Raw genomic sequence first — 18722 nt, forward strand, 5'->3', positions numbered from 1 at the left:
ACGGGGTTGACAAAATCCAGACTGTCCAGCGTCAGTTCATTCGCTTTGCACTTCGACATCTTCCTTGGCGAAACAAATCTAGCTGCCGAGCTTCGAAAACCGTTTTCGACACTCGGCACTCTAGGCACCCGGAGCGACAAGAACATATTGATCAACATAAGAACCACTAATGTTCCACATTCATAATCTAAAACATGTGTATGAAAACCACACATCGCTCGATTCGATATTTCGCTTCTCTCAATTGCACATATTCTTTCGTTTTCAGCCAAGCTTTATTATAAAAATGTATCACAAGGACTTAACAAAACCATTGATATCAATTGATTCACTGATAATAATCTGAGTATTATGCAACAAACAAACAAGTTCCTATGATGTTCTACAGTGATACATTGACAACAAGAATCATTTGCACAAATCCCTCCCCGGCCATGTGTAAAAGTTTGAGAAAAAGCTAATAAATCATTTATGATTATTTTCAATTCAAAATTGTATTTTCTACATGAATTTTCGCTGTGTGGTCTAAGAATAGTAAACTAATCACGTTTTTTACATATTTTATATTCAATATGGATTCGTTGTGGGATCAAACTTTGTTTGATTCGACAATCATTTGGAAATAAACTAAGCTAGAACATATTTCTATGAAATCTTGTACAATTTGTTTTTGCAATAAACTTTCTGCCATTGCTGTATGAACATGTTATATTCAGCAACTTTTGGATTGTAAATAATACTGCTTGTCAAACATCCTGAACAAGTGTTTAACCGAGTACAATATTACTGCATGAGAACATATTATAAAGAAAACTTGTTCTATATCGCGCCTCAACGTGCGCTTTTGGGTCGTACAGTAGGTAGTGATTTAGGTATTCACAACAAAATTCTTTGTTCCACATCCTGATAAGAATACTGCAAACCAACAAAGTGTGCTTCTAGGGCACTGATGCCATCTGCTCTTTGCTAGCATATGCCATTTGAATTTCGGTTGAGAGCAACGCAAGACAATCGTTCGTCCCTTTGCCTTTGCGAAAGCCAAATTGTGTATCTGACAGTAAGCCATTTGCCTCGACCCAATTGTCGAGGCGGGATAGAATCATTTTCTCGAACAATATAGGGCCGCATTGCAATCGGTCGATACGAATTGTGGTCGGCCAAAAACCAGAAAAACCAGGCTGGTTTTCCTGGTTTTTGGATGGCAATGACCTTCACTTTTCTCCAATCCTGTGAGACAATGTTACTCTCAAGAAACTTGTTAAATAAATTCAACAAGCGTCTTTTGGCAGAGTCTGGCAGATTCTTCAACAAGTTGAATTTGATTCTGTCTGGCCCTAGAGCTTTATTGTTACATGATAAAAGAGCGAGTGAGAACTTCACAATCGAAAACGGTGTTTCGTTCGCGTTATCGTTGTCCTAAGGGTACGCGGCGCGGTAGATCTTGTGTGCTGGGGCGGAACCCGGACAAACCTTCTTGGCGTAATCGAATATCCACCGGTTTGAATATTCCACGCTCTCGTTAGTAGTGTTTCGGTTTCGCATACACCGGGTTGTGCCCCAAAGAGTTTTCATAGCTGTTTTTCGCGTTAATCCATCAACGAATAGGTGTCAGTAACCACGTTTCTTGGCTTTCATCAAACTCTTCATTTGCGTTTCTAACATCGCGTACTGTCGATAGACCATGAGCTATTTGCTTCGGTTTGGTTGCAACACTTCCAAGAGATGAAACTTTCGGTGCCCCGTCAAGGGACACCTTATGGCCTTTACAAAGAACTTTAGGAGAGAAAATGTTGCTCCTCTTTCTATACCTTCTAGGCACCCTAGACCCCCTCTCGTGGGTCATCAGCCTCACCTTCGTTAGGAGGCAAGAGAGCATAGCGGTTCGTTGAGGATGGTGGCGTGGCTTTCTTTAACATTTCTGCGAAAGAACGCTCGGAACGTTCCGCAAGGGAACGTTTTAGTTTATCGCCGCGTAGTTTGTACGCGGGACATGCCAAGATATCATGCAGAATCTCTGCACAGTAAGGACACTCGTCAGCATTCTTACTGCACGAATCATCCACATGATTCTCACCGCATTTTCCACAGCGGACCTTATTGATACAATGGATGGCTGTGTTGTTTACACTTAGTGCAACTCATGACCCGCGGTACAAACAGACGCACAGACAGATGAACCTTGTGCAAGAGGATGTAGTTCGGCAAAGTGGTACCAGCGAAGGTTACCCAATAAGGGGGTACGTTTTTGAACCATCTCCCGCAACAACTACTTTATTTTATTGACAAAAATATACGACGCGGCAAACACGCCAACGTAGCCTGGCCCCGGGGTAAGTTGGCGGAATGCATGAGGAATTAACTGCAGAAAATGAACAATTCAATGGAAATTTAATTACTTCAGGGGTCCTATTAAAGGTGCTGAAAGTCTTTTCAATAAAATTGTATATTAAATGACGTTTGCCCAGCTTACATTACAGTCATAATATCCCGGCATTTGCACTTCGACGCGTACTTCATATTCGAAAGCAAATTTTCGAAAAATTATATAAGCGATTGGCCGAAGCAAATGTCCCCTGTATTGATGCATAAGAATAAGATTCTCGTACTTTAAAGTGAATTCTAGAAATGAACAATATTTGATACCTATTTTTGCACTGTCAATAGTACCTCCAACGCGTCGGTCTCCGGCAACATGCTTCAACCGCATATTTTATATAAAAAGCTGTAATATAACAATATCAATAGATTTTTTAATACACTATCATGAAATATAATCATTTGCGGGATGGATTAAAAATCACCTTAGATAACGCAAAATGTTTAAAATTAAGAAAATTTACTTAATATTCTCGAAAATACAATATCGCCTGCAATTTCTATCAAAATTTGAATGAATATCATTATATTTAATATAATGTTTTGCAACATAACCATATTGAAAACTGTATTTCACATTACTTCAGGTTACACAACGAAAACAGCGTCTTATGGCTCATGGAAACGGAGAAAAGGTAACTCAGCCAACTTACCCTAACTTCCAACTAGCCCCGGGCCTCTACTAAGTGCTATTTAGTGCGACTCGGAGATGTTTTACAGACATAATAACTATTTTAGCCACGGAATCAAAAGGATATAAGATTATAATTATAATTCATTCTTCGCGTAAAGCAGGGAAACGGTAAAATCGAAGCTTTTGAGATATCTGTCATTTTAAAAAAGCGCATTGAAATCTCACTTATTTACATTGCCACCTTTCACTTAAGCCCAAATGCTTCTGAAACGCCCCATGTACAGGATTTGTTTTAATACAAATTTTAACGTAAAAGCGGCTTAATACCAATACAGCCAGACAAACCTAAACATAACTCCACTTGTATTAATCGTTCCTTAGGTAGTTACTTGAATCGAATATTGTACCCACACTTGATCTAAGATCCGACGCCATACACGTGATAGGTGCATCCCGAGAGGTGTGGTGTGTTACTGAGTGATGAGAGCGAGCAGTTGGCGCAAACAAGAAAGTACGTGGAATATAAATAACTTTTCTTCTAAGAGAAAGATCAACAAAATCAAGTATCAGTACAGTCACCTGTGCATGAACAAGTGATGTTTCACCCACGTTGCATCGATAGGATGAGATCGAGACAACTTTGAGCCTGCATTAAACTAACGTAAAAATTCTGAAATCGCACCACCTAGTAGTGTGAGGACACACGTGATCACGCAAACATTTCAATACAAACTTCAGTGTATATGCCGGTTTTTAAAAGCAAATTGCAAAAAGGCGTGATAAGGATGAGTTGGTCGTGATTATTGATAGCTAGTTTCTCTTATCTTTGATAGGATGCAGTAATCTATAGGAACTTTGAATGTCTGATGTATTGCTCGGAAAACCGATCATCTCAGACAAAGGTGCCTGAAGTTTGCAATTCGAGTCTTACTGCCGCTAGTAAAATAAAACGTATTTAGGTAATTTCAAGCTCCCACCTGATGTTGACGTCTGTGTGACGTACCCTTACACTAATGGTCTCTCAAGGATACACTAAACCTTGTTGTTTTAAATGAACAAATGACCGTGTTTGAAATGTTTTGACATATTTGAGACAGACGAAAGAATTTTGGGACGAATGCAATAGTATAGTATGCTTCAGAGAATAATGACATATTTTGTATTGCATTCGAGCTCAGATTTTTTATTACTGAATTTTAACCTGTGTAATGAATGTAATGATAATTAATGATTATTTTGCTCATTCAACAAATATGTCCGACACTTACATAGACAACCGTTTCCATACCTTACTTAAAGCTCTTGCAGTGAAGCACATTAAAATTATTTTTCCTTTCAATAAATCAATAAGATTATGAGGCGGATGACAATATGAAAAATATTTAAATATCAAAATAACTAATACAAATTTATGTGAAACTATACTGAACGCTGTTATTAAGCTTTTTGCTGAAATCGTTAAAGGAACAGTATCAACATTTTCGACGCATACTGTTGTGGGGAACAAATAGACAATTCCCAAAACAATCTTAAAATTTAATTACTTGTGCATGTCACCAGTTGCACTGGTACAATATAGAAATGATGGATAATGTATTTAGGTGTTCTAAATCATTCTATAAAAAGGAATCCTAGAAATAAAATTAAGATTTTACGCACTGATTCTACGAAAAAGTGACAAACAAGCTTCCTCTAACGCAAGCTAGGTAGAATTACAATACACACTTAAAGTCGCGAGTTTGCGGAAAATTTTCAATATTGCTCTCCCACGATTCGTGGTAGCGTGGTTTTTCTTACATCATTGATATTTTTAGAACTTTATTCAAAAAACGACCCAATCAAATCACTGCCTGGTGCTAGATGTGCAGATTACGTTGTCATATCCGATATTTATTCTTATATGAGCACACGTTTCCGCAGTATAAACATAATTTTTTTTAACGCAGACTGGCCATCCGCATATATCCGGACCACATTGCGCACGGTTCAAGGTCGATCACTAGAGAGCAATTACACACCCTTTCACATTCACGACGTCAAAGTTGTGGATGCAATTATGTAGCTATCGGAGACAAGTGTATTTGAACTTTATTTTCATCAATTCTCACTCAACTTACGATTTTAACTATAACATTAATAATAATCACTACGGTCCAGTACGGTTTGAAGCTCCTTTCGATTTCGACAAAATACTAGAGAGGTTCTGGAGCACCTAGTTTTTTTAACTGTAACAATCTTCTCAAGAAGTAAATTCTCGCACTATAGTGAAGACCTGTTTTTATCAGCCTCTTGGTGAATTTTAAGATGATAAAATGGGGACATTGACAAAATCGGGACATATATTTGTTCTTTCTTTTTAATAAACCAAAGCTCTTAAAACATTCTTCTTTAATTTTAATGACATTCAATTAGCTAGAGATTACTGGGTAGGGAAAGTTATGAACATTTAGAGCCGTAGTACTCACATGAGAGCAAGGATATGAAGTATACAGATCGGAGAACTAGAAGTCGCAGGGTCATTAGAACAAGCTTGATATCGTACAGGTTTAACTTTTGTCTTCTGTTGATGGGGGTCGAGCTTAGGCAACGTAACTACGAATCACTCAAGTCCACCAACATGCCTCCTGATAAATGCAGACTTGTCCCTCTTCACCGTGAGAACCGTCAAAAGAAAAGCCACTGAAAACCTGTCGACGATTAGCCTTTGTTTGCCTTTCGAATGCCGGGATCGATTTTTATTACACTATTGCCATTGCGCTTACAGTCGTGGCGGGTTTGCTACATTGTGTAAAGTGGGGGCTGTATCTACAGCGACTACCCACCGCTCCCAATGGATTCCCATCTGTAGACGCATAGTATTTCATCAAATCCGGCAACCCGGCCCAGCCTAGGCACCCGTCATCGGCTTACTCGTGTCTGATGAACAACTGGACAGTCATTGTGTGACAGCACAGAATAAAGAACACAGCAAACATCATTGAATGTAGGAGGATTAATTTCGGATCAATCGTATAGAAATTTCTGTACAGCTTTTACGAAGATCAATTGGTACGTTATTATTATTTGCTATATGATAAAAATTTTATATGAATAGTTTAATCAACATAACAGAAACACAGTGAAGGTTTAACGTACGGTTACTGAAGACCAACATGAACCACATGTTTCATGCAATAAGCACACTACTTGTAAGTAATTCTGTACTGTACTGAGAAATTAAACCACTGATAGATATCTGTATTTACAGTTTTGAAGCCTTTAATAAATTCATTTTGCTATCAGAAAGTGTGCGTTTAGTTCTATAGGAACACCTTCAGTTCCTTTTTCTTTAAAAAATATTGGTCTAAAATGTACTGTAATGTCTTGAAAATAATATACCAAACAACAACAGGCAAAAATCATTGCTAAATGTTTCAATTTTCTATTCTGCCGCAAAGCATCTTATGTAACCGCTTTTTTCTCAAACCAACATTTTTTGAGCTGGCCGGAAACGTAACTCGCACAAACGATTTTTGATCGTTTTGAAATTTTTACAGCTTTTTTAAAATTGATTTTCCTAGCGAATTACGTATATAGGATTTTATTTTTTATTGGTAAATTTTTTTAATCAACAATTTTGTGTTGTTTTTTATGACATTTTTGGCGATTTTTTACTAAAAAAATGCCATTTCGCGAAAAAAAGCAAAATGTCAAAAAAATTATATGTACTTCGCTTGCTGTTGTCATACGAAATTGAAAAACTTTAGTTTTAAGCTCTAGGTTAAAAATTACAGGAGATAGGTTTCCGGCCGTGGACTCTTTCCATAAAGATGGGTCTACGGGAAAAGGCTGCACGACCACCATCTTGTGACGAAATTACTTGAAAAAAATATATTTTTTGCTTCATAACTACACTAAGGTTTTTTTTTACACGGGGGATACGTACCGTGTAAAAAAAACCATGCAAAAAAAACCGCGTTAATTGCGAAATCCGTGTAAAAAAAACTGCGTTAATTGCGAAATCCGTGTAAAAAAAAACCGCGTTGATTGCGAAATCCGTGTAAAAAAAACCGCGTTAATTGCGAAATCCGTGTAAAAAAAAACCGCGTTAATTGCGAAATCCGTGTAAAAAAACCGTGTTAATTCAGAAAACCGTGCAAAAAAAACCGCGTTAATTCCGAAAATCGTGCAAAAAAAACCGCGTTACATTCAATGCAAAAGACTTAGACGATTTTAGGAAAAGGGATGATTTCGAAGTTTTATCAAAAATGTTCTAAGTCCTTTTGAAGGCAAAAGACTTAGACGATTTTTGAACAGGTTTTTTTGCACGGATTATGCAAGTAGCACGGTTTTTGCTTTTTCCAATTCCTTAGGTTTTTGGAAAAGTGGAAACGTCGGATCTTGAGGTTTCCTTTTGTCCCGCACTTTAACAATATGGTTGTTTTCGGTACAGTGTTAACGAGTAGGCACCAAATATCGATGCCTGAGGCCATTTGGAATTCCAAGATGACGACTTCCGGTCTAACAGAATTTTCAATAACCCAATCAGTATGCATACTTTCCGAGCGGGCCTAATGAGCGCATGATAGAGATCAATGTCTGAGGCCATTTTGAAATACAACATTGAGACTATCGGCTTAGCGATATTCTGTATAACTCACAACATGGAGTGTTTTGGAACTGGATTGACAAATATGCAGTTGCCAGAGGTCTGACGTCATTGTAACACCCAAGATGGTTCTGATTATTTAGTATAAATATCCAGCGTAAAACAAAAAGATACATTTATTTTTGTATATTTTGCATTTATAAGATAAGAAAAATGTACTCATGAATGGATTTACTCGAATTTGAGTTGGTTCGTCTGCTAGAGCTAATCGAGCGAATCTTCATGCGAGACTGAAAGTCGAATCAAAAAGCTGACATAATCAGAAGGAAATAATAAAATCAGGTCTTCGCTGTATTATTAAGGGGGGCGTCTGGTGTAAAGTGCTCAAACCGAAAGTTATTTTGTTTTACGATTTTGAAGGCAGGAAACAATGCATCTTTTATGTAATGTTAAGCTTTAAATTTGTACGTTTATTCTGTACGAAAAAAATATTTGCACGGCCTTATTCTGCGCGGCGTGTGACGTGAGACGACGAAACTCACCTCACTTTACGTGACTTTTCTCACCCGATTCTGAGAGTCGACTCGGGTGAGGTGAGATTCCTCATTGCGGTTAAATGGGAGTCACACGTCACCCGAAGTGACTCTTCAGAATTGGGTGAAGTCACGTAGAGTGAGGTGAGATTAGTCGTCTCACGTCACACGCCGCGCAGAATAGGGTCGGCAGCCACGCAGAGCCACACATACGAGCGTTCCAAGAGTAGACGTCCAACCATTTCCACGTCGAGGAGCGCCGCGGCTAACACGATGACTCTTGATAAAATTGTTTGACACAGGAAATTAAGTAAAATTTGTAAAGCTTAGACTTGTAGTTACTCGATGAACCCAAAGAAAAGTTCGAGTTTAGGAAAATGGCTTCATGTAAACCGAAAAATCTCATATTTTTCTGTAAAATTCGTGCACTTTTCTTCAAAATAATAGAGAGAACAATTTTTTCATTCTGTTTTCTGTGGTTCACCGATAGGCTACACATATTGTGCATTTTCATAAAAAAAATCAAGTCAATTCTTTGATTAGTTTTTGAGTTATCGTGTTCACCAATTTGAAAAACGCGGTTTCGAAAAAACGCTATTAAAGGATACTCCATATCAAATTGCATCACGGAAAAAATGACGTGGAAAACAATCCATTTGGTATTTTCTCTTAAAAATTTGGGTGGAAGTAGTTTAAAGTGTATTGTTCACACTGTATTTTTATCGCTGTCAGTCTTAAGAAAATTGTTGCCGATAGATTGAAATCTGCGTGTGTCACAGCAAATACGCGCGTGGAATGCATGGCTGTTTAAAACAAAAGAAGTTCAGCGTGGTCACCGAGATTGCGGAAGACTATTCTAGAGGCTCAATACTAACAATTAAGCGGATAAAAAAGTCGATTTTTTTGCCCACTACACCAGACGCCCCCTTAAGATGAATGAGATGTACACTAAAACAGAGATGATGCTTATAGAGATGCGCGAAAACTGAAGCCAAAAGTTCCAATCGAACCCAAAACAACGGTTCCAAACTAGCAATGTAAACAAATATGGCGGATTTAGGAAGTAATGCGTGGGGAGTATCGAGATTGAAATGAAAAGAAATGCACGTCTGCATCCTGCATCCTCGATACATTTTTTCTAGTGCAACGAAAAACATGTAGACAGGCTCAGTAACGTAAATCAATGCGTTTCCAAGTTACATGATTGAGTATTGTGGGAAATATTTCAAAAAAGGAATTCGCCAAGCATTCATTAAAACTACAAGTCACTCGCTGTTTACACAATATTCCTGGTTGCCAAAACTAGCAGACAAATAATTTGTAAAACCTTGCAGCCAAATTTACTGTTTTTCTCGCCGCGTGTTTTTATATTTAAAACATCGTCTTGGCACTAAAATAGAAATCACCATCTTAGATGAAAACATGACTTCCGGAATTGACATCCGGTATCTATTCATTAACGCTATTACAAAAATTCTCACATTGTTGTAGTAATTGAAAATTTTACTAAACCGAAGTAGCCATCTTGATTTTCGAAATGGTCTCAGACATTGATATTTGGCACCTACTCGTCAATCCCGTTCCAAAAATACTCATATTGATTGGGCTTTGGAGAATTCCACAGAACCGGAAGTCGCCATCTTGAATTTCAATATGGCACCAGACATCGATATCTAGCGTCTATTCGTCAATTCCATTCCAAAAATACCCATATTGATTCGATTTTAGAGAATTCCAATGAACCTGAAGTCGCCATCTTGGTTTTCCAAATGGCCTCTGACACTGATCTCTATCATGCGCTCTATTAGGACCGCTCTGAAAATATGCATGCTGATTGGGTTATAGAGAATTCCACTGAACCGGAAGTCGCCTTCTTGGTTTTTAAAATGGCCTTAAACATCGATATCTGACGTCCACTCATCAATCCCGTTCCAAAAATATCCATATTGATGGGGTTTCAGAGAATTCCACCGAATCAGAAGTCGTCTTGGTTTTCAATATGGCCATCGATATCTGACGTCCACTCATCAATCCCGTTCCAAAAATACCCATATTGATGGGGTTTCAGAGACTTCCACTGGACCGGAAATCGCCATCATGGTTTTCAAAATGGCCTTAAACATCGATATCTGACGTCCACTCATCAATCCCGTTCCAAAAATAGCCATATTGATGGGGTTTCAGAGAATTCCACTGAACCGGAAGTCGCCATCTTGGTTTTCAAAATGGCCTTAAACATCGATATCTGACGTTCACTCATCAATTTCGTTCCAAAAATACCCATATTGATGGGGTTTCAGAGAATTGCACTGAACCGGAAGTCGCCATCTTGGTTTTCAAAATGGCCTTAAACATCGATATCTGACGGCCACTCATCAATCCCGTTCCAAAAATACCCATATTAATGGGGTTTCAGAGACTTCCACTGGACCGGAAGTCGCCATCTTGGTTTCCAAAATGGTCTTAAACATCGATATCTGACGTCCACTCATCAATCCCGTTCCAAAAATACCCATATTTATGGGGTTTCAGAGAATTCCACTGAACCGGAAGTCGCCATCTTTGTTTTCAAAATGGCCTTAAACATCGATATCTGACGTCCACTCATCAATCCCGTTCCAAAAATAGCCATATTGATGGGGTTTCAGAGAATTCCACTGAACCGGAAGTCGCCATCTTGGTTTTCAAAATGGCCTTAAACATCGATAGCTGACGTCCACTCATCAATCCCGTTCCAAAAATAGCCATATTGATGGGGTTTCAGAGAATTCCACTGAACCGGAAGTCGCCATCTTGGTTTTCTAAATGGCCTCAGACATGAACATTTGGCATCTACTGGTTAATGCTGTTCCAAAAGCAATCACTTCCACTTTTCCAAAAATCTTCGAATCTTTGCATTCAAAATGGAAAAGCAGAAACCGTGTAAATTTCAAAATCCGTGCAAAAAAAACTTGGTCAAAAACCGTCTAAGTCTTTTGCCTTCATAAGGATTTTTGCTAAAACCGTGTTAATTGCGAAATCCGCGCAAAAAAAACTTGATCAAAAATCGTCTAAGTTTTTTGCCTCCAAAAGGACTTAGAATATTTTTGCGAAACCCGTGCAAAAAAAATTGTTGAGAAATCGTCTAAGTCTTTTGCCTTTAAAAGGACTTAGAATATTTTTACGAAAAACCGTGTTAATTGCGAAAACCGTGCAAAAAAAACCGTGCTAATTGCGAAAACCGTGTAAAAAAAGCCGTGTAAAAAAAACCGTGCAAAAAAAACCGTGTAAAAAAAACCTTAGTGTAGTATTATAAACTCAATTTGACAAGAACTCGATTCGCCTCTTTATTTCGTGTAGAAAAAATTCTGAAATATGTCTATTTTTTCGCGTTCTACAGTGGTGTAACCCCTTAAACAGCTAATATACACGGAAACAAATCCTTTATCGTTTTCATGAATAAAAAATCATGAAACCAAAAATTTTATCATCCTTACACTGAAAAAAATCCAAACGTTAATTCTATTTGCTTCAAACCGCTTAAAATTCATATGAAGAAGAAATGCTATTGTTATCACGCGCACACATACCTTCTATGTGTCAACTATATAAACTATGTATGCACACACATAAGTTATATGTGCATATTGTTATAGAATGGAGTTTTATATGCCTAATAGTTATGAAATGTGAATGTAAGATTAATATTTCTTGTAAATACACACATTAGGTTTATGTGCCAGCAAATAGTATCTATATGCCTCCGTTAATTGCAAAAATCTATGTGTAAAATCAATAGGCATAACGTTTACTTTTTTCTGAGTGTAGAAATCATGATTATGATTCATCATATCATAATGAAAAAGACGAAGATCATGAACTATAAGAAGCTTTCCCATGATTACTGATCATGGTCGCTACTTGTGTAACACATACCAGAAATGTTTGCCATGTGAGAGCCTGGTTGCCGCTATTTAGGGGTATTCATTCAACTGTTTTCCTTCAGGACATCATATTGAATGAGTCAAATTGAACAAATGCAGTCCGAGTCTGCGCGACGAATAAAAAAAATTTAAATCACGTTAATAAACTCTAATAATAAACTTAATAAAACTCTAAGTCTTTCGGAATGAACAAAGAACTATAAAATCACGTAAATAAAGGAAGTTTGAGTCCATTAACTATAATTGGTTTCTAGGCCCAAACCAAAGTGTCTAATCGGAACTAGCCATTGGCGTTTATTCGAGGCTAAGTGGATTTGGACACAGCTGTTATACTATGACAATATTACAATCCTGTTTTAAAGTAGCTCACAAGCTAATATGTTTTGAACATAGGCAAATTATCGTAAATTTTTAGCACTAATTTACGGAAAAAATTACAGCATACTTTATTTAAAAATTACGAAAGTTCACATGGTGTTTTGTATTATTTAGAAGTGTAAATTTTCTCCCATGCCAAATAAGAAATAGATAAGGCATAAGTTCCCGAACCAGTCAACGAAGTAAAAATAGCAACAGTATTTAGGTTATCTCTATCCTATGCTGGTGGTGCAGAAGCTAAAGCATTGATCTCAAAAGGCCCTTTATTTGGGAAATATTACCAGTACGATCAGCACTACACCGCAGTTGTCCAATTGCGCGTTAGAAATAGGTTGCGAAAGCTGACAATGACGATTGTTTATAATGGCCAATTTCCTAATTAACTTGAAAATCAAGCAAGTATTACTTTTTTTGCGCATACTATTTAATAAGCACATTAGGATCTTAATAGTGACAGGTTTGTTTAAACACGAAGAACTATTCTAATATGTTCAAACAGCAGTTATTCGTTGCATCATGCATCATTTATAGTACGATGCATCAATACTGCAGCTCAATCATTTTCATCATAGCGATTTTAAAATCTATCCACTAGGGTTCTAACACGGTTTTTGAACAAAAACCCTGGTGAATGAATAAGTGTCGATTTGAAATTAGGGCTTTTGCATGAAAACTCTGCCAATTTAATAATAGTAATTGTGAGAGGTTATTTAATTTTAGTAAATAAATTATAATTGGATAGATAAATCCATAATTTATTTTCAATTTCATAAAATAAATTGACAATTTTCAGAAAATTAGTTCATGTTACCTAGAATCAGAATCGTCATTAAAACGCCTGAAATTATACTCGTCGACGAAAAAAGAGTAACGCATATACTGCGTTACGGACAAATAGTTCATGATATGATGCACAAAAATCATGGTGTATTTTCATAAGATGAAAAAATACTATATTCCGAAAATCATGAGTCAGTTTTCTCATTTCGAGGAACGGATTTGTTCCCGTGTAACACAAGAAGTTAAACAAATATAGTCAGAGGAAAATCACTCTTCTTACCAGCTGTCACCGCATTCTATAATTTTCGATTAATTTGTCTACTTCTAATAATATACCAAAAATATATTTTTCTTATTTTTGCAGCTACGGAGGCCCACCACAATCCACAATCGGCAACTCGGCACGACGAATACAAGCACAATTACCTGCAGAACCACCGGCATGTGTTCAAAATGCCATGATGCGCCGGGACAAACAACCTTTCACATACACACCCGGTGGTATTGACCTATCACAAATTAAATCACCCCGAATGGCGAAACGAATATCAAGGAATGCGCAATCCGAGGGTGTTTCGGGTCAACCAAAAATTTCTCCCTTAGCACAGGTAAGTGATGGAAATATATTGGTAAAGCAACTTTGTTCTATGTATTTTCTTACTTAGAATAACAACAATAGTAGTAGTACGAGTAATGCAAGTAATCAGACAGCAGTATCACCCGCCGCTACATTAGGAGCTGCTGCTATGGGTATGCCTTTTCAAGTGTTTCCCAGTGAAGCACCTGCACCTCCACCGCCACCACCACCGCCAAGTATGAACAAAAGGCCAAATCAAGCCCAAACTAATGGTAACGGTGGACCTGTGCCTCCTCCTCCACCACCGCCAACAGCACCATCGACAGAGAACAAGACTCCGAGGTCACAAACATTTGAACCTCCTCCAATGGGATGCAGGCCAGAGATTAAAATTCCACCGAATCCGATAGCTAATTTACGGAAAGCTCCAAGACCCCAACCGAGGAATGACTTCTGGATCGAAGAGTATCGCAATGAAAAACTCAATGAGATGCCTGATCGAGCTAGTCAAGTTCCAGCTTCAAATTGCAGGGAAGCAGATGAAGAAGGTAAAGCATGTGCATGTGCTGTTATACATCTACAGACGAACAATGTCATTAATCCTCATTATTTCACCATTCCAGTCGCTAAGAATACTCAAAATCGCACAGATGAACTCAGTGTTAGGAACGAATCACCTAAGAAACGATCACCAAGCCCATCCAATCTAACTAAATTGCTCGAAAACGGTTCACGGGGGTCATCGATAAAGACACCACCAGTCTATAGTCATAGCCCTGTTCCAGCCAGTCTCCCACCACCAATCACACCAACTAAAGTGTTACAGCCTCCATCAGAAACATCAAACAATTCTCCAGTAACTCCACCACAAGACAATGAACTGTCTCCTGAACCACGTCAAGTCTCACCATCATCTACTCCATTATCTTCCACCCCTAATGGCACTAACAATGGAAACACAAAAAACACAAAAACTACAGGGGCTGCAATTACAAAACCGCCAACAGCACAGAAACCAGCCCCACAACCTTTAGGTTCACTTTATATTCCTCCAGCTCATGAAGTGTTTGCTAACAGCAAGCAAACTCTGCTCAATCAAACAAGCCCACCATGGATGTCATCACGACAAAACAGCCTTAAAGAACAGCCCGAATGGGTTCACAAAGATGATCCAGAGCTCCTCAGCACAAAATCACAAACTTACCCATCTAATCGTAACGAATCTCCAACTAAAGTCTCGGAAACCATTGCTACAGTTTCACCCAGTCCTGCCAAACCTACCTCAGTGTCCCAAGAACAACAACCTTCACAGTCAACTGAACCGACAAGCAGGCACCAAGCAAACGAGTATCCAGCAGTTTCACAAACACATTACATACAACTGCAAAACCCAGCAACAAAAATAGCTACGGTCGTACAACAGGTCCCACCAGCCACTATGCCGGCTAATCGGAGTTATCCACAAACCCCCGTATACGTTCAAAACCAGATGTACTCTCCTCAGCTGGCAACATCCCAAAAGGTATAATAAATTATACAAAACGATTCATGCAACGACATAAACTAAACTGACACTTCTTGACAGGAACGCATCATACCGATCCAAATCGAACAATCGCCGATAAAAAATCCTGCGTCAGCGCCGATATTTGCACCGCCACCATACTATAGTCCGGGACAGCAATATAACGTACAGTCACCGATTACAGTGGGCTATGCAATGCCGCACAGTGGTACAGCACTTTCCATTAAACGAATCGCTAATAATAATAACGAATAGCTAATAAATTTCCTATTTCAGGATATACAACACCAACGGCAATGTTCTCGAACCCGAACCACTTTGTGAACCAAGGCTACAACAACATAACATATCCACCACCATCGCCGCAACATCAACTATACCAACAACCTTACCAGCATCAACCGCCTACACCTCAGCAACAACAACACATGATACAACAACAGCAACGAATGCAGCAACAAACGCCAACACAACAACAGGGAGGTGTTCGCATCATACCAATTAGTGTTGAAAGCACAGATAACGGAGCTGGCTCAACAACCGTTCGAGGACCACTCTCTCACACTCCAGCGATCATCCAGAGGTAAGGTTTGCAACTAATAAACCATGCATCGTTTTATCCTTGCTACTTTCCCTATCTAGTCTAGTAAGAAACGGCAATTAACAAAAATTTATCTTGTTCTGCGCTTTCTTTTTTCTTCTATTTTGTATACGAATATTGTCCAATTATCGCTACGTAGTGGCGATCGTAGATATATCATCCACGACATCCCGCTAGAAGCTAAGCTTCGTTTTCTTAAAAATAGACTCAGGTACATCGATAACCAGGAAGAAGCAAGTGATTTTTGTATGCTTCGTACGTCCCTTAACTTTTTGTCTTTCTCTCATAGAAAGGTGCTGCAATCATTCTGTTTTCATTCATTTTTCGCGTTCATTTTCGTCTTATTTTTGGTCGTGCAAATTAGGGGAGGGAGGGTCTAAAGTTTAACTACAAAAAAATGTTCTCGCTCTCAGCTGCGTAATTCATTGAACCAAACATTTCCATTGGAATGATGTTTCAGAGCACTGTTCAGTATTCGCAATAACTTCAACAACTAAGATCTCGGGCCATAATTAACAACAACAAATATTAGTTCACTACAATTTGGGAGATTTTGACATCTTGTACAGATTAATACAACTCACCGCCTCCGGCATGACTGACATTCAGTGATAATCAACTACGAAATTTCATCCAGTTTTGTTAACCTATTTCTTTAAATCCATGCCTTTTTCATAACTTCCAGTGATCCACGAAGCAGCAACAACTCCCAATCTTGGAATGGTAACGCTATACCCAATCAGTCTCGTTCCTTCAGGGTGCTACAACAAATAACTGACACGATGCAGGATGCCGATACTCAGTCGAAACCATCGACTCCAGGCGCGGAGCAGCAACAGCAACGGCAACCTGGTAGTGTCGAAACACCGGACAGTCAACTCCGACGGATGCAGTTGAGCAACGAGGATAAAGCTATGCTGAATCGAGTCAAAAGCCAAGGTAATAATCTAGACTCTACCCATTTGTACGCATATTTGTTTCGTTAAACTTTTACTAGTATTGTTGAACTTTTAATACTACTAGTTGATGGAGAAACGTACCTCCACAACGAAGAAGATCCCCGTTATCGGGGAGCCGCCATACCTTCGAAAGCGTTTCGATATCTCCAAAATATAACAGATGGAGGTCAACCACCGAACTCCAGCAGTTCTGGTACGATTTTTTTTTTCGTTTATTCGTTTGATTAATTTTACTCGCTGTTTACCTTTGTCAGCTTCAGGCAAGCTTTTGTTCTATTCTTTCTATGCAAGACTAAAAACAAAGAAAGAGATTGTTATGTTGTATACGATTTTATCCTACAAAATAAGATTTCTGCTAGGCCACTAGATTTCCGAGGATACAATCTAAACAAATTAACAAAATAAACTATACAAAAGGATTATACTACCAAAGTTTGACGATTTCGTGATTCAACTTCCGCACTTTCCTATGATAATTGCAGCATGCAAAAAGAAATCTTGAATGATTTGCTAAATCTAGTTTTGTATAATTACGCAATCATTTTCTTTTTTAAAACAAAACCCGAGAGTTTGTAGTCACATCTGCAGAACGTTTGCTTTGGAGCTTTAGCTTTAGAGAATATTTATCAGGGAAAACGAACAAAATTGGTAAAATGTCTGACAAAATTTCATCGCAGTCTTGTCGATGCGAACACATTTTCATGCGCCGTTGCTAATCACCGTTTACAGGTGCTTTCAACCATTAGAGTTTTCGCCATTCCCAGTGTCCTATTTCCTAGGTTCTATAATGGACTTTTGTAATCCACCGTATGTATGTGTGTGTGTTTATACAATTTATCTCCTACTGACCAGCAGTGTTTTTATGGAAGAAATTTGCTTGCACTTATTTATTGGTATAGTTTTTTCATGCATAAATGCAAACAATTTTAGCCCTGGCGATAAAAGCTCTACTGTATATCCCACGACCCATTTCAAGAATACCTATTCCTACACGTCCATTCTGAAGTCGTTATAAAATACACTAAGCCCCGCACGACTACATCCATGCATCAACCGGACACGCACAATGCATTCACACTTCCAGAATAAAAATTTGCACCTTGCACCTTTCAAAATATTTGGGCAAATGTGAGCATAAAAAACGATTACACCACCGTCTATCGCCTTCACATCTCTCAGTCCTCCTCCGAAATATTTCCTCCATTTCTACCAGGAACCGCTGCCCCTCTGCGTGAATTGCCCTCCATGGCGAGACGACCGTGCACCTCGCCTGAAGTAGAAAATTGCACGAGCTTTCACTACCGTCCGCCAGGTGACGCAAGCGCCAACGGCAACGTGCCGACCACCAACAGACGGCCGATGCAGTGAGACATCTTCACTTCGTCACAAAAACACATGTCCAGGGCCACCCTGACCTGCATCCAATGTTGGATTCAAGCATTGAGCGGCCGGATGGCGTAGGCCCAGTCTAAAATACAACCGTTCACGCACTCCTCGTGACACCTTTCACGACAAACCAGTTGGACCGCCCCTTCACTGGCACTTTCACCAGAAACACAACCAATTTCATTGTGGAATCACTTTTAGAATCGAACAGCACAACCGCCAATGAATCCGGGTGAAATCGCACTCGCAACAACGAAATCCTCTCTTGAACGCCATTTTACTATTTTCGGGCTTATCTTCTCCTTTTTTAATCCATCATATGCAGAAAAATCCACAACATCTTAATCGCCTTTTGTTATTTTGTCGATTTCTATTTGTATTCCGCGTTTAACGATCAAAGTCCACCCCACAGCTACTCTTATATAGCGTTCAACAGGTCATTGATCTTAACCGATACCGTGC

At 38.7% G+C, this 18722-nt stretch overlaps 1 protein-coding gene across 1 annotated transcript in view; it reads left to right on the forward strand.

Annotated features, from left to right (window-relative positions):
* LOC131681863 (uncharacterized) overlaps positions 1-18722 on the forward strand; it is a 63314-nt gene that overhangs the window by 25870 nt on the left and 18722 nt on the right. Inside the window, exons 2-8 of the mRNA XM_058962929.1 lie at positions 13577-13820; positions 13878-14337; positions 14413-15311; positions 15375-15522; positions 15591-15897; positions 16601-16854; positions 16939-17067. Of these exons, the coding sequence (XP_058818912.1) occupies positions 13577-13820; positions 13878-14337; positions 14413-15311; positions 15375-15522; positions 15591-15897; positions 16601-16854; positions 16939-17067 (2441 nt within the window). The remainder of the gene's footprint in view (positions 1-13576; positions 13821-13877; positions 14338-14412; positions 15312-15374; positions 15523-15590; positions 15898-16600; positions 16855-16938; positions 17068-18722) is intronic.

This window comes from Topomyia yanbarensis, chromosome 2, assembly GCF_030247195.1.
Source record: "Topomyia yanbarensis strain Yona2022 chromosome 2, ASM3024719v1, whole genome shotgun sequence".
Taxonomy (NCBI): domain Eukaryota; kingdom Metazoa; phylum Arthropoda; class Insecta; order Diptera; family Culicidae; genus Topomyia; species Topomyia yanbarensis.